We start from the raw sequence: 15898 nt of genomic DNA, 5'->3' as shown, positions 1-15898 counted from the left end.
CGGCTTGACAGTCCTTGAGAATGTTGCGGTAAAATAGCGATAATGGTTTATATCGAATTTTTTTTGACGTCCCGTTGACCTCGTTGTCAGCGTGGCTTTTCTGTGTACGACTATGCCGCACATCGTATCAGATAGTACGGTTGGGTGCGTGAACAAAGCCGAGCATTTTAGGCTAAAGCCTTACATCTCTGTTTCATGGAACGCGTAAAATGCAAACAAAATTGTTGTGAGGTGCACGAAATCGCGCGAGTTGGGAGCGTGAGCCCGGGATCGCGTGCCAGGAAAGGGAAACAGGTGTGCGGGGGGGAGGTTCAGGGGAGGACTCTGAGAAAGAGGGCGGCGACGTGCACTTCGACTTGGCCCCCCTAGCAACTGTTCCGTACGCAGCGCGAACGCAGCGCCACCTGTACCACTGCCGCTTCCGGTTCGGCTGATGTACGTCCGCCCCTCTCCGCACGCGCTCTGTCGTAACTCCGTTCTTCTGTTGATCCCTGTCCACGGATCGACGTCGAATTCTTTTTCCCTGGACGCCTTATCTATCACTCACGCTATAATAAATGTGACAGAGCAGAACGTTCTACAGTCCACTGGGAATGGCTCTTCGAATTGATGCACTTTTTTTTTAAATGCGGAGCATTTCAGTAACTCACGATGTCACCCGCGTTGTCCCGTCGTAGTCCGCACCGTCCTTGTCTGCACCCCTTCCCCTACACTTTATAAAGGAAAATACTATCCGGCGCCAGGTTTCGATCCCTCGACCCTACGGGCGGAACGCAATGTGCATGGTGCTCTACCGACTGCGCCACAAAGCCGACACAGAACGGGACGCTATGGACGAGCCTTATATCGTTGACTCATTCAAATTACTGCTGACGAGCGCTCTCTCGTCAGCAGTTGCCACAAGTGCAACTACATTAACGTAACGCAAACTACTTAACGTCGTGTGCCCCCGGAAATGCTCTGCATTTGATCGTGCCCCTCGCGAGGGGGATGTTTATACAGGAACTCCTACTTCTAGCGGACTCCTGGCGCCCTCTTTCTGCCATTGTAGAGACTATGAGGCGGTCTTCGAAGGGCGCCAAAATTGAATTCTACAAAATCGATTTTCGGCACTCCGAGTTACAGCGGAACGCAGCACAAGTTGTGGGCATTGTTCCGCGCACAACGAGCACACACAAAAGATCAAACGATGTAAATACAACCACGACCCCTTCCCGCTTGTGCGGGAGCTGTGGGGAATGTCGTCTGCTGCCCCTGCCGGACTGCTTAGGGACTTGGCCGCTAGGGGATTGCGCATGCGCAGTGGGGTTGTGAAAGAGGCGGATTGTTCCGCCCAAGCTCCTCCTAATTAGCCAATGGTAGTGTCCTTTCACCTCGAGTTCGCCAGTTCCGTCTCCTGAAGAAAGCTTAGGAGAAGGCGCGACACGTCTCTGCGCAGCATCTAATGTCCCCTTGGAAAGACGATGTGGTCCAGAGTCCCGTGTGGAGCTGCCAGCTTCCGAATTGCTGAGAGCATTGCAGGAAAGAGTGTGACATAACGACGTTTCGGCCCCCCGAATCGGAGCTTTTACACCCCACCCGCTTGGGGGCCAGAAACGTCATTATATCACTCTTCACTTGTGGGCAATCTCTTCGTTATTTCTTTAATTACTATACCTCTCCGATCGGGCGTCCGTCGAAGCTTCGATTTCTTCCCGGAAAAGATGAAAAAAAGCGTTGTCAGCTATAAAAAGTCGAAGTGCGCGCAGGTGCAGGGAAACAGAATTAGGGAAGAAGGGTTGGGAGATGGCGCGTTCTGGGCGCTCCTAGCATATGTCACCGCGTGGGCTCCAAGCCTCATTACCCATCGCTGGGGCTGACGACGCACCAGGTCGTGGTCTCGTGAGGGGAGACCGATAAAACAAGCCACGAGGAGAGGCTAGAGGAACTTGTAAGGCCGCTCGCCGTAACCACCATCAGGGAGGAAACGGATATGGATGAAGCAGCAGCAGCGGCCCGACGAGAGCCACCTGTTAGTTCAACAGCAATTCGGCGAAAGGTCCACCTAACCTTTCGCCTTCACATCCATAGACAGTCTAAAGAGCACCCCGCAAGTTCTTACAAAGAGGAACTCCCAGACTGTGGTGGCAGAATCAAGGAGGTACTGCACCGTAGACGCTCGCGAAGGGGCTGGGGACGAACTACGCTCCGCTGGTATTTCAGAGGGCCGGGAGCCAGTCGAAGCCCAAGAAAGCCTGCCGCCATCTCCTTCTCAGCAGATGGTAAAGACGCACTTCCACGGCTTGGGCTTGTATCTCGTCTGACTGTCGGTTAGTTAAACTTGCGGTATTGGTGAGAGGTAACAAGAGCGGCATCGTCTACTTCCACCAGCGGTGAAAATATGGCGAAAATGTGGGGCGAACTAGCAGAGCAGCGTCATCATAGCAGTAAGCGCTCCCTCCAGTCGAGTGGACTGTCGCAAGCACAGCTCCTCCACTTCTTGCAAGGTGATAGGAGAATGTCTCGTTTTGCTGAGGACGATTGCTGAGTTGCAAGGAACGAGCAGAGGAGAGCAGGTGAGGCAACCAGATGGACAGAATCGGTAGAACACGATCATAAAAACATTTTGTAGTCGTCCAATCTCAGATGTTCTGGTACAGTTGCAATAGAAACAACGTGGACTTACTGTTATGCAATAAACATATGCATTAAAACTTTCTCCGCCACCAAAAAAAAACAAAAAAACATCTTGCCCGAGTAGAGCATGTAAACGTAACGACGAAAAGCTACTTATCCCACCAAAGAAACACGGACAATAGCGTTAAACCATCTTGTAAGGGTTGCAGGCGCCAGCGACGCTGCAAAGTCGAAAGCCTGGGAAGCGGCGGTTCCCTGGAGGGCGCCTGAAGGGCTTTATGGCAGCCAGCCTGTCAACAGCAGGCGGCCTTTGGATCATGCCGCCTGCGTGGAGACGAATTGTCTTGAGCCTGAGCTGGGCTGCGACTTGGTCTTGAACGGCGTGTTGCAAAGCACAGTACGAGCGTGGGAAAGCGTGGGTCGGATGCTCGATTCGCGTTCCGCGGATGCATGGCGGTGGTCGCTTCGGGGGCCGTCTGCGCGCGCGTTTAGCCAGAGGGACGGTTGTAAAACAAAGTGGCCCGACGCGCTTCTGATAACGGGGAGCAGGGGGCTGTCAACCGTGCTTTGACGGCGGCCGATTTGGGGCCGTGGTTGGGTCTTTGTTGGCCCGCGCGCACACTAAGGAGGTGCGAAGATGTTTCGTTGGGAATGCGACGCCGCGGGGTCCGCGCGCCCCATATGGTTTCTGCCGAGGATCGCCTGTGAATGGCGCGGAGCCTTGTTGGCCCGCTGCGTTCGTTAAGAGAGACGGATACGGGTCACCCTGTGTTTGTGGTGGCGGTCGAACTTTGGACAAGGCGTTATATGAGTAAAGTGCGGGCGTGGGAACGGGCAAGGGAGGCGGCGTGCGTAGAAGATTGCCCCGGGCGCTTGCACGTGTTTCCTCGGATGTTTGAGTGTTTGTTGTATTTGTTTGGTTTAATTTTGATCTCTTACTTGTTTTTCTGGTGGGAGAGAGTGACCAGCGTTTGAGGGTTGCGGGGGGCGTTGCCCACCGCGGTTTAGGCCCGGATTTGGTGATACATCCAATCAGGTCGCCGGGAGATACTGATTGGCCTGTGTATCGGGGGTGGAGCCTAAGTAACCCATCAAAACCACGAGACACGAGGTCTCGGGGTCGAATCCTCAGGGTTTAATGTGCTATGCACGGCCGGCGTATTGCCGGGCTAGCCAGGTCAGGCTTTAGGGAGGATCTCACCACTTGGGTAGTCTTAGGTCAGGGTCCGTCTCAGACGGGGGTGCCGCGTGCACAAAGTCTTAGCTGACCTAGGAACCCATTTTATTTCTTACTCTGTCTATCTTCAGTCTGTAAATATCCTGTATATGTCTCTCCGTGTAAATATACAGTTTTGAAAAACCCTCCATCAACCATCGTCGTCGTGTCATCAGTGCCGCAACCATCAGGCACCAACGCAGATCATCTTCAACGACAACGAAAGAAAGAACCTACAAACTTTACTCGTCTATTTATAACACACGTAGGCAAAAAACGAAGTGAATGTTTGTATTTTTTTGCTAGCCATCTGGGATAGCGCGGTAAAGAAACGGTTCCGCACTAACAACGCTCAGGGCAGGCCTGCACCTACCTGGAAACTTAACGTCGCTCTCAATCATGAGGCAATGAGTGTGGCACCAAAAGATTGTAACGCTCATGCTCTTGCTCAGGTCGACAGTGATTCTGAAGGATGTTTCGAAGGACGTTTGAAGGACGTTTAGTTGGAAAAGTTGCTCTCGGTTCGTGCGAAGGTGGCACCGCGAAAACAAACAGAGAAATAACGAAGGAAAATGCAGAGGCAGGGATGTGTGGATGTGAGCCGAATAAATTAAAATAAAAAGCCAATACAGCCGACGTGGGAAAAACTGACAGGAGAGCAAACACGCGCCGCACTGCACCCTTTCTGCTCCCCTCTCATTTTTATCCTTCCCAATATTGCTCGAAGGGTGACGGAAACTGGCCAACATCTGCAGCTCATCCACGCCATAAGTGATAAAGAGTGAAGCACAAACCAAAGCACTCCCTGAAGCCCAAATCCCTCGTAATATCCCCTTTTTGTTCGCTCTTTTTCCGCGCTCCTGTTCACCGAAGAAGCGAGTGACTCAGAGAGAAGCGCTCCTTTCCTCGCATGCGTGTCCCTTCTTTGCTGCAGCCTCCGAGCAAGTGAGCCGCTCTGGAAGCTACACATTCAGTAAGCGCGAAACTCTATTTGAGAGAGCGCAGGCGCCTCTTTCAAGTTGCTGCTCTTATGAAACACGCAATATGTGCTTCCGTAGCGGCCACACGTATGCATATAGGGTTTGAGTACGCGATAGGGAACGTTGCGTAACTCTCCTTGGGAGGATGTCTAGCCAGGAGCTCCTTGAACGCCTCATCTACGTGGTGTGGCAAAAAAAAAAAAAACAACAATAGGCCAAATAAATCATCCGTTATGGGAAGACTACGCGAATGAACTGCCTGATACGGGTATAAAATACCAACAAGGAGAATAATATGCTGCCTTAGAGTATTGCTGTTCATGCGGTTACGCAATGTTATTTGATGTGGCAATCTCAAGACAAGGGTGTAGATAGACGTACTTTTGTTGCTAGCCATCTGGGATAGCGCGGTAAAGAAACGGTTCCGCTCTAACAACGCTCAGGGCAGGCCTGCACCTACCTGGAAACTTAACGTCGCTCTCAATCATGAGGCAATGAGTGTGGCACCAAAAGATTGCAGCGCTCATGCTCTTGCTCAGGTCGACAGTGATGCTGAATGATGTTTTGAAGGACGTTTGAAAGACGTTTTTGCACATCCTCGCACATTTAATGTCATATACAGGCTCAACGACCCGTTAAATATGCTTCAAGGGTTAGCAGGACGCGACCTCTTAAGATCTGAAAAGGTTTTCTCGCAGAGAGTATACTGTAATGACAGTTCGCCCCAAAAAGGTTGCTTCGCTGTGTAAGCCCATATTCCAAGAAAATGGCGCAGTTTAAGCCTACGTCCGTGCCATAAGAGCATAAGGAGTTCGCGCAAGATGTTTTTCGCGTAGCGGCGGATAGTGAGCGCAGCAAATGCACAGATTGCGGGAGGAGCGCAATTTCGTGCACGAGACACTCGTGTGAAGAGCCGAATAGCTAGGGTCCGGCCCCTCCAAACTGTTTGAGCCGGCGATCCAACTACGCTACAAGGGCACTGCTGTCTTCTAGATCAAATGGAATCACGCTCGTTCTGGGTGCGGAATATCTTTCAGTGGGTGCCTCCTGGTGCCCGACTGCCATTACACGCGGCCGCGTGAACGGGGAGCCCAGAGCTCGGCGAGTGCTGACATCCTCAAAACATCCGCGTCAGTGCCGTCGCCTGAAACGCGAGAGGAGATGGAGTGCTTGAGAGGCTTCAGGTCCGCAGGGCAGGGTAAACAGGGACTCGAGTGCGCTACGGTGCGCCCAGCGCGGCTCTAGGTTGCTGCGGGAAACGTGCCTTAAGAGGGACACGCACGCGGTTTGAAGTTCACATTTTCTAAAAAATGGTCGTTCATAAACGGTCGTTCATAAATCAAACCAGTAATCTTCGCTGCTCAAGACATGGCTGCCGTTGCTAGGGGACGCTTATAATGTATGAGCGGACTTCGTGCGTCAGTCTTGCCTCGGCAAGAACCGAGAAAAGCGAGGCCGCCTGCGAAGGAGGGCAATCAGTGCGGACTGACTGTGCGCGTGTGTTTTTGGGCAAGGTCAACTGCTTGTACAGGATCCGCTCCGACGGGCAGGGCTGGGCGCCTATTGTATACTCATCCAAGGAGGTTAATTGCCTCGATTCCCAGGGCGTTTTACTGCGCTAGCAGTATAGCAGTGTCATTTCGCGAAAACCCTGGTGGGGTCAGTGTGGAGCCTCGCCAGGAAGGTCTGTGTTCGGGGAGGGGCGAATACGAGGGAGTGGGTGAAGTGAATGAACGCTGTTGAACACAAATCTGTGACGCAACCGAAATTGCACTTACAGCGCTTACTCGATCCACCGCAGCAATCGGCCTGATCGCCTGCAAATTTGTTTTTACAGCGAAGCTTTATGTGCCTAGGCGAAAGGAAGGTTTTGTGTACTCGGAAAATTCCTCCGGCGCAGCCCGATACCCATGCGTGAAAAAACCTGGTTGGAGAGGAGTTAGTGGTGAGGGGAGGAAGTGTAGCTGTATCATCTCTCGCAACTGGGCTCGCGCGCAGCGAGCTGCTGCGTGAAGCACAGATAAAGCAACAACAAGGGGGGGGGGCGTCGTGTGGCGGCGCGGGAGAAGCCGCGTCCACGTGGCAATAGCAAACGCTGGCCGCACGTTACTTTGAAATGCGTAGGCCACGCGTCATACCTTTCGAGCAGCAGGCATCTGACGGTCAAGCAGGAAATGGAATGAAAGAAAATACCGCAAACACGCCACGTGTAATGAAAATGACTTATGAATCATAAGGAGTAGCACGCTGGTAAACACGAACCACCATCGCTGGTTGGTTAACCGTCTGTGTGGTGACTACTTTCGATATAGACGCCAGGATGATACCGAAATTAGTCAAGAGATGGCGCAACGGCCCCTCTGGCGAATCGCTGCTCCGCGCGTGGCAGCTTTCACGTTCAGTGGAACTGTTTTACTCTCGTATACCTTAATTTGCACATAATGTGTCAGTGCCGTCACTCCAGTTTCAGACCACTGTTTCGAAGCGGCGTCTTTTCTCGTCTCTTTCTGTACCCTCTCGCTTGCCCGCTGTGTATCTCTGCTCGCTGGATCCTTAACCCCGCCGCGGTCGCGTGTCAGTCTCTCCGGGTCGCCTCCCGGGCGGGTCATTACAGGCGCGGTGCTGTTGAGTTGATGAGGCTCCGTGTCGCGTGCCTGCTGTTCCGCTTAACAATCGCTTTACGGCCGCGCCTCTTCAGGATTTTATCTCCCCGTGCCTCCATTGTCTTGTGGCACGTTCGCGTTGCATCAGCCTCGAGCAGAACTACTGCCCTAAGAACAGCCCAGTTCGACGCGTGGCGCCCTATCTAGACTGTGGGCGTTAGGAGCACCTGCTATTGTCTCGAGAGCTTTTTGATTAACAAAACAGCGAGCTAAATTGCGCCGTGGACGCCATAGGCGTTTTCTTCGAGCCCTTGTTTTGAACTCGCAATGAGGCGACCTTCTATTCCCATTCACCATGAAATGCATTTAGGAGTTGTCGGCCCATCTTCGAAAGCCCTGAGCACCGATGCGTAGATCATAACCACTTAGGCGCGGTTGTTTTCCGATAAGAAGGTGTAATTGCAGATCTCTCTGTGCAGGTTCTATGACCCGTTATAATGTCCTGAAGGTGGAAAAGTTCATGATTGCGTGCAGGTTGTCCCGCTGTGGAAAACGGCGATTACAAATGGAAGTTGTTTTCACTGCTGTTCCCAAGCCGGCGCTCACATATTCCCGCACTCATACTTGAAATTTCGATACACAAGCTTAGAGATTGGCCAGAAATTGCTAAGGACACCCTTGCTGGAGGTATGTAAGTCTACTCGTCGAAAAGCCATTCATCGACAAACTGCTGCTGCACGGACCGTTCGAAACAGGCTACTGATTATAGGCTTGTTCTCCGAAAAACCACGATCCACGGACAGTGCGCAAAGTAGAAGGCGCAGGTGAACAGGGTAGTTTCGCGCGTTTTCTCAGTTATACCCGACTGGGCTGTACAAAAATTTAACGACGATTTGCTGCGGGTTCGTTATATATATAGGTGTGTAAGCATGCAGCCCACACCGTCCGCGCTACGCGACATCATCCTTTTGCGCACGGCGCGCTTCCACTCGGAGGCCCGCGCGCTGGCGCTCGGTCGCTGACGTCACGCTTCCCCACTGCGCAGGCGCTGCGCACCGAGAAGGATGCTTCGGGGGCATCATTTGCGGCCCAAATGTTTTCTGGTCCGTGACCCCCGTGCCGGCGCCTAGCCGCTGACATCACCCTGTGCGCATGTGCGGCGACGCCCTACTCCGGGGCTTCACCGGCCGATGCCATGGTCATGATAAGAGCCGCGCATGCGTGCCGCTCTGCTATGCATGTTTATTCTAAAGTGGAGTGTGAAGTTAACTGAAAGGCTACTGTTGTTTTTTGTTGTTGTTGTTGTTGTTGTTGTCGTCGTCGTCGACCCTTTCAGACGCAAATAAAACTTGCGAAAAATAAAAGCGATACCTTTTGTGTGGTGCATGTTGCAGACCGAAATTCGCGTCCGGGTTGGAGGCGCAGCATTGTTGAACGGTGAACTAAATAAGTAAATATTCGTCACTTCCTTAAACAGGCATTCTATTCATCCGTAGGCTGTATTAGCAGGTACCTAAAGAAACCAGCGCATGCGCCTTGGTTTTACATTGGAAGCCAGATAGCGCCGCTTAATGTGTTGAAGGCACTGCTTCGTTGTTCGTCGGTCTTTGTGTTCCCGTTGTACAGATAGACGCACACCTTCCAGGCGTATTTTACTTACATCTTCAGTCGCGCGTACGCCCGCATTATCATCAAAGCTCTATCTTGTTTGCCGTCCGAAATGAAACGATCTTTTTCTGCCTCTTCTTTATCGGCACCACTCGAAAATGTAGTGCCAAGGCTGCCGCGTACTCGCTTGCTCCCGAACCGTGTATCTGCTGCGCGAATGAACGGTATATTAAACGCAAGGGAGTCTTTAACGATAAGACGGCCTTTCTTTCCCTCCCAGATGCGAACATAGGCGGTACCCCGAGGGCCACGCGAACGCCCACGTGTGTCGCCGCTAAGTGTCTGTAAAGATTCCCGTGTCTCGTCGACCGGTCTTGCGCAAGGTCTCGTTAAGGCGGACCCTCGCCCCGCGAATGGTTGATACCTCGTCGGGCGCCCTGATAAGCCTGTAGTTGCTGTTATAAACATAGGTGCGTTTGGGTCTAGACCGACGTCCGCCTTCGGAGAAGGGCCAGCGTCATCCTTGTGGTTGTTTCCCTCCGCGCGGCCGGGGAAGTCGCAGCCGTAGTAATTGAACCACGCTCCCGTCGTAGGTGGCTGCCGTTATCTGAGTGAGCCCGGCGACGACGGTGCAAGATGGACGTCCCCGTCCCCGAGTCCTCCGGCGACTTACTCTGGATCCTGGTGGTGGGCTTCATCCTCGCCTTCTTCCTGGCCTTCGGCGTGGGTGCCAATGACGTGGCCAACTCGTTCGGCACCTCCGTGGGCGCCAAGGTGCTCACGCTACGGCAGGCCTGCATATTGGCCACCATCTTCGAGATCCTCGGTGCCGTGCTCATAGGTGAGTCGCTCGCTTTTTGCCCGGGGGTATGAGGAGATATGCGTAAGAACAACGTCTGCACTCTTAGAAAAAAAAAAAAAAGGGGTTGTTGCATTCACTAACGGAACACTAACGAGTTACTTGTCCCAGTATACACTAGGCACTCAGTAACTGGAGGTAGTAAATGCAGCACTAGTAAGGGTTCCTAACTGAAGCAGGCAGTATCACAACTATAGACCTTCACTAGTACAGTCCTAGCGATAACACCTTGCTGAGCTACCTGCGTTTACTAACTGGTCATGCATAACCTAATCAAAGCACGATCTTAATCTAGTGTTTACACTACTTCCTACACCCTGTTAATTTCCTAACCATGGAGTTGCTAGTGGCAGAGCCTACGTACCGTACCGCGGGGTGGTAAGGTTCGGCCGTTACTTTTACGACCTATTTTATTAAGAGTATGGGTGGCGACATTTTCGGTATTACGGGGGGGGGGGGGGGGGCGCTTCGAGTAATAGTAGTAATCGTAGCAGTAGTAGTGCCACTTTATTTTAACATTGGGTTCATCGTAGGGGGTATCAACGTCCAGAGATTTGGCAGTGACGGTCTCTTGTGTAGCCAGGTCAGGGCTCCTCAGAGCCTGCTCCCAATGAGAAAAAAAGGAGGGGGGGGGGAGGAGGTAAAAGGGGGTTGCGCGGACACTCACATATATGGAGTGGAAGAGTGTGTCCGGCGCGCCACATGAGGGGCAGTGAGGTGAGACGAATTGGTGTGGTTGGGTGTGTACACAAGGAGTGCGGTGTGGGAAAGTCGGTATAAGGCGCCCGCACCACTTCCCTTCTTAATCAACACTTTTGTTCTCTTTTTAGGCCTCAGTTCAGCCTAAATGCGTGTTCTGGGAGTCCTTTGTGCAAGCGTATTTCGTACCAATTTAGTGTTCTATAAAGGCGGATTTGGTCTGGTGTACTGGCGCTGTTCAGTCTTCCAAGGAGTGATCACTTGCGAAGTGCACGATCTGTCCAGCCGCCGCGATCCTAAAATCCGCTTAGTGATACTTAATCCGTCGGATGTAATCCTGAATGCAGAAAAACCAAACCCACTTCTTATTTAGCTCAGTGACAATGTTCAATCAGTGGCAGTTTCTGCACGCGAAGCATTTCTGCCTCCGAGGCAAATTGGGATTCGAGTAAGGTTGCGACTCGGGAGAGTTAAGTAGATTCATCTTGTATTACAGCGCAAACGCACGTACGCAAGGAACAGAGGATGGTCGAGTTGATAGTCGGCGCTTGTGTGTCCTTTCGCTTCATCTATTCTCGTGTGTTTTTGCAGTAATACAAGACTCCCGAACAGATTTAAAGCACTTTACTTTTTACAATGATAGTTGTGCTTGCTGAATTCTGGCTTAAGAGCTGCAATTCACAATATGAAATTGAAAAAAGATGATTCCGTGCAGATCTGTAAAATTTCTACATACTTCCTGAGGCGAAATCCTAGATGTCTCATCAAGCACGTAAAGTGACCGTAGTTGCTGGCGGCTGTGCGAATGATACCAAATTACGGTCGCTGTAAAGGGAAAATAAGTGAAATAATATGCATAGAAACTTATTTGGGTTTGAATGGGATTTGAATCCGGGTCGTCAGGAACCGTGGTCAAGTGTGGTAACTACAGCCCTAACCCTGTACCGTGCCAGGAAGGAACAAGAATTAACCGGATGCGTGCGGCATGACAGGTGACTGTGAAGGCACCGCAAACACGATGCAGCAGTGAAGTCTTCGATAATCTGTCTTTCGCCTTAATTCAAATCCACTAAGTACTCAAAGGCCCAATGAATTTTTCCTTTAACACTTAAAAAAATGTAATTGTTGCATGTTGCATCACAAAAGCCCCACCAGAGCTTCCGCTCTCAAAATCTGCGTACGATTTTACACCAAGGCATTGATTTCAGAAAGCGCTTCCCGCACTGCAGATAGGTCGCTTCGTTGAAAATTTCCCTGAAAAACGCTGTTTCTTTTTTTCGATATTATCCTGGTTGAAAAAAAAAACAATTTTTTTAATGCTTTTTCTTTTTTTCATCCGCTCACATCTTTAATGGTGTACTAGGAGTGTAGTTCAGCCAGTGTTGGTAAGGGCCCTGTCCGTACTCTGCAGAGGGTGCACTCTTCTTCCTTAGTGAGGCGTTTGTCCGGTGGGGAATACGTTCTCCTGATCAACCTCAATATGCCTAAATGTTCCGAGAAGGTTATGGTCGCCATATCTATGTACGGGGATTGGTGTAAGGGAGCCGGGATAACACCCCTGGCTGTGGCGTCGGTGGCCTCGTTCCCCACTTCACCCGTGCGTCCTGGCATCCAGATAAGCTCATTTCCCGGTGGGTGTTTACGAAGCATTTGGTGTGTGGGTGTGAAGACACTGCCTCGTATAAAGTATCTACATGCCTCTTGCGAGTCGGTTAAAATTATTGCCCTAGGGCTGGAAGCGATGGCCAGGGTCTTCCCCCTGGGAGGTTATTTCCAGTGTAGCCGTGTTTACAGCTCTTCCATCTGGTGTTGTGACTGTCGCTACCATCTTTCCCTTGTGAAGTCCGGCAGCGACTAGTTTTAATCCCATGGCCACCCTAGAGATTCGACTCTGCTCTCTCGCGACATTTTGTGCGTATTTCTATGTTTCCTGCTGATTATAATTTTCGCTCTCGACTTGCGGAATTTGCGATCGATTGGCTTGTCTTGGTTCTGCGCGGGATCATTCCGTACCTCGCCGTGGTCGTGCACGGCGTCGCGCTGCATTTTCCTCGCGCAGGCGTCAGCTGTGTGTGCTGGCTCTGTACTAATAAGCCAGCAAATGTGGCCGCGGCGTCTGTCGCGACTGCGCGCAATCACGTTTATTGACTCTCGGGGCGGTTTATCGCAGTGTTTGGGACGGCGCAGCTGCATCGGTTGCCGCTTGCGTCATTTTCGATTTCTTATCTGGTTGGACTCCTCCTTCGAGCGTTTCCATTCGAGTGGCCGCCGTGTGCGGAATTCACGTGAGCGCAGGGAACGTTCAAGGATACGTTTTGTTGTAGCTGCTTCGTCAGGCCTTTCCCTGAAGATTTCACGGAAATTTTCAAGCCATTTTCAGTTTGAAGTCGTTTCAAGCCTTTTTTAAGTCATTTCAAGCAATTTCACGTCATTTTGTTCCTGGTGTGCTGTTCTTATGCTAGCGGAAGTTTACCCTTTCAATGTAATCACCTGTCCTCTACATTAATAGCCGTAATCTTCATTGCATATCCGATGAGCGTTTTCTTCGTCGTGTGTGCAATGTTTCCCTCACAGAAACTTTATACACCTTGGGGATTTCCCCTAAGCTGGCCAATTCATGAATGCCCGATATGAAACGCCTTTTTCGAGAATGCGTGGCTCTTATACAAAGTGCCTAATCGTTGCACAGGAGGTCAAAGGTGGCGATAAAATTTGCATGCAATGGTTTCACCGTTTTATCAGGTGGTACGGCCGGCGTGGTTTTTAGTCGAAACTGCATGGGCATCCACTCGAAGATGCTCACGAAGCAAACTTGTTTCCCGTATTGCTCGTAAAGGTCTAGTGGCCGTCAGAATAGCGCATACTCAAACTGCTTCAGAAGCAGAAAGCTTTCTGCTTCCCTGGTTGCACGAGTTCCTGTGGCGAAGTCTGAGTTGTAAAGATCGGAAATTGACACAAGGCCGGGTTCAGACTGTTGCCGCAACTGTCGTAATAATTTAAAAGAATGACGTCATTTTATGTCTCAGCTAACCAAACTGCGTGACACTTTTTTTTTTTTTTTGACGTCCATAGATAACGATATGGCTTTAGTGTCGGTAGTCTGAACATAGCCTAATAGTGGGTGCTCTGTTCGTGGGGAGTATATTTTGAATATAACACCTGCGCATTTTGTTCCCGGAATGGGGAAGAATAGGCACTGCACGAGGAAAGGCCACAACCTGGGACTGCCGAAAGTAACGCCGTTAGTCTTCGCTTCGTACTGCGCGATTGCACTGCGTTGTCGGTATACAGTTGAGGGTGGACGCGTGGGCTGCTGTCAGCGGCGTCCGCTGATATCCGGGCGACAGATTAAACGCACGTGGATTAGGCAACCTTTAGTCGACTCGACTGCTCTCCCGTTGATAAGCTACGGCCCGTTGGTCAGGCGCGGCTGCTCAATCTCGCACGTTTTAGCCACTGCAGGCTATCGGTGTGTATCGCTGTCAGTGCTGAGTGGCCACGGTCTATCTTTTATCCTCGTAAATCTCGACACTGTATACGGAGAAGCAGCAGAAAAAAGTGCGCACGATACTCTTTTGTTCTCATGCAGTTCATAAGTGTACACTTGGAGCCTTGGCGTTTTTGCCAACGGAGGTGAAACCGTTGGGCGGTAGAGGTATACAGCTTCGCCATGAAAGTCTCTTGTCTTTGAAGCACGAAGTGTTCTTGTGCAAGGCGCAAACGAGTGTCCCGGTGTTTTTTTTTATTTATTTTTAGTGCGGGTAACGAAGCGTTCCAACGCGAGGCGTAAATGAGTGCCCAGGTGTTTTAGTACCGTGACTACCTGAGACGACGGTTACGACGACATGAGACGCCAACATCCCGAGCCCCTAAAACGTCATTACTGCTTCTGTTCCTTCGTCTTTTGTTGCGAATTATTCCGACAGCACCGCACTTAACGCTGCAGCATCCCCACAGTCAGCGCTATCGATAATCCGAGTGCACCCATTCTACGCACGTGTGGCCACTAATAAAGCTACCGTATAAACCGGATTATAGGTCGAGTGGGAATATAGGTCGACCCCCTACCCTGAGGTGGGAAAAGTTCACAAAAAAAATAATTCGGCACAGAAGCGCAATCACAATAGAGAGTTTTAGTTTGGCGTTTTTACGCTCCGCTCCGCTCCGGGTATCCCCGCTAAGCTGCAGCGGAGCGGCGAGAGGTTTTCTAGTTTTAGTTACGCGTAATGCGCAGCGGACCGGTCCTTTCGGCCTAGCAGCGCCGTCTGACCAAGTTTGGCGTAATGAAACAGAACCGAAAACCATTCCCCCACTTCAACAATGTAAAACCAGTACGTATAGCTTATTTGTTTATTACGTATTGACACGTGCAATCGTATTGCGTTACTGGTCAATTACAATGAATGATAATAAATTTTCGACTTGACGGTAGCCACACAATAGACAACAAAGTTGCGTTCCAGATCCAATCGAATCCTTTTCGACGGCAACGATCCAACGCGGCGTTTTGTCGCAATGAACTTGAATAGTTCTGTGTAGTTTTTAAATCGGTTCGCAGTCGCCACTTCTCGCAGCAAGCACAAGCCCTCGTCGATGCAGAACCGCTTTCGCGGTTTGCGCGTCAAACAAGAGCCTGAAGCCGCGGCGCTCGTCGCAGGCGTGGCAGCCATCTTAGAATAGGCAAAGTCGTCGCACGCGCGCGAGAGGGCGCCCGCATCGCCCCGCCGCGCTAGCGGAGCGGGCCGCGACGGTCCGCTGAGGCTGCGTTTTAGCGGACCGTGCTTCTCGCTCCGCTAGCCCGCTTAGCCACTAAGCGGAGAGCGCATGCGCAGTCGCACTCCCGCTCCGCTTAGCTGCTGAGCGGAGCGTAAAAACGCCAAACTAAAACTCTCCAATGTCTATATTTATTTTCGACGCCCGTCCGTCACTGCCACTCACTATGCCTGCCGAAGTCACTCGCCTGAGCTCTCAGAGTCGTCCAAGGATGACTGCTTCGCAGTCATCTTCCATGCCATCAGGCGCGTTGCTGATGAAGCACTTCCTGAACGCTCGTGTAACCATGTCGTCGGGCAGCGACTGCCAAGAGGAGGACACCCAGCTTGACACGGTGGCAACCGGCCCGTATAGGTCTTTTTGTTGTCGCCGGCTATCCACTCATTGTACAGTTCGCGGAGCCGGTCCGCGCATGGCCTCCGGAGCGATTGTGAGCGGAGTTCCCGGACGAAGTCCGCCACTTTGTTCTCCAACTCGGGGTGGACCGCTTGTCGTCCACGGAACGATCAGTTTCGGGGGTTGCACGCGCACAGCTTAGCTTTCT

At 51.4% G+C, this 15898-nt stretch overlaps 1 protein-coding gene across 5 annotated transcripts in view; it reads left to right on the top strand.

Annotated features, from left to right (window-relative positions):
- Napi-iii (Na[+]-dependent inorganic phosphate cotransporter type III) overlaps positions 1-15898 on the top strand; it is a 94882-nt gene that overhangs the window by 41223 nt on the left and 37761 nt on the right. For 4 of the 5 annotated variants that reach the window (XM_077703890.1, XM_077703885.1, XM_077703889.1 and 1 more), the window contains exon 2: positions 9617-9864. In XM_077703890.1, coding sequence (XP_077560016.1) covers positions 9660-9864 — 205 coding nt within the window. In that variant the 5' untranslated portion in view covers positions 9617-9659. Of the gene's footprint in view, positions 1-9335; positions 9494-9616; positions 9865-15898 lie in introns of those variants that run through there. The other variant, XM_077703888.1, reaches the window with a different exon arrangement.

This window comes from Haemaphysalis longicornis, unplaced genomic scaffold (genome assembly GCF_048455015.1).
Source record: "Haemaphysalis longicornis isolate Haplotype H1 unplaced genomic scaffold, Haemaphysalis longicornis Haplotype H1 scaffold_3, whole genome shotgun sequence".
In the NCBI taxonomy this organism is placed as follows: Eukaryota; Metazoa; Arthropoda; class Arachnida; order Ixodida; family Ixodidae; genus Haemaphysalis; species Haemaphysalis longicornis.
Note: the sequence above shows the minus strand (reverse complement) of the source record. Positions and strands in the feature narration are given on the sequence as shown.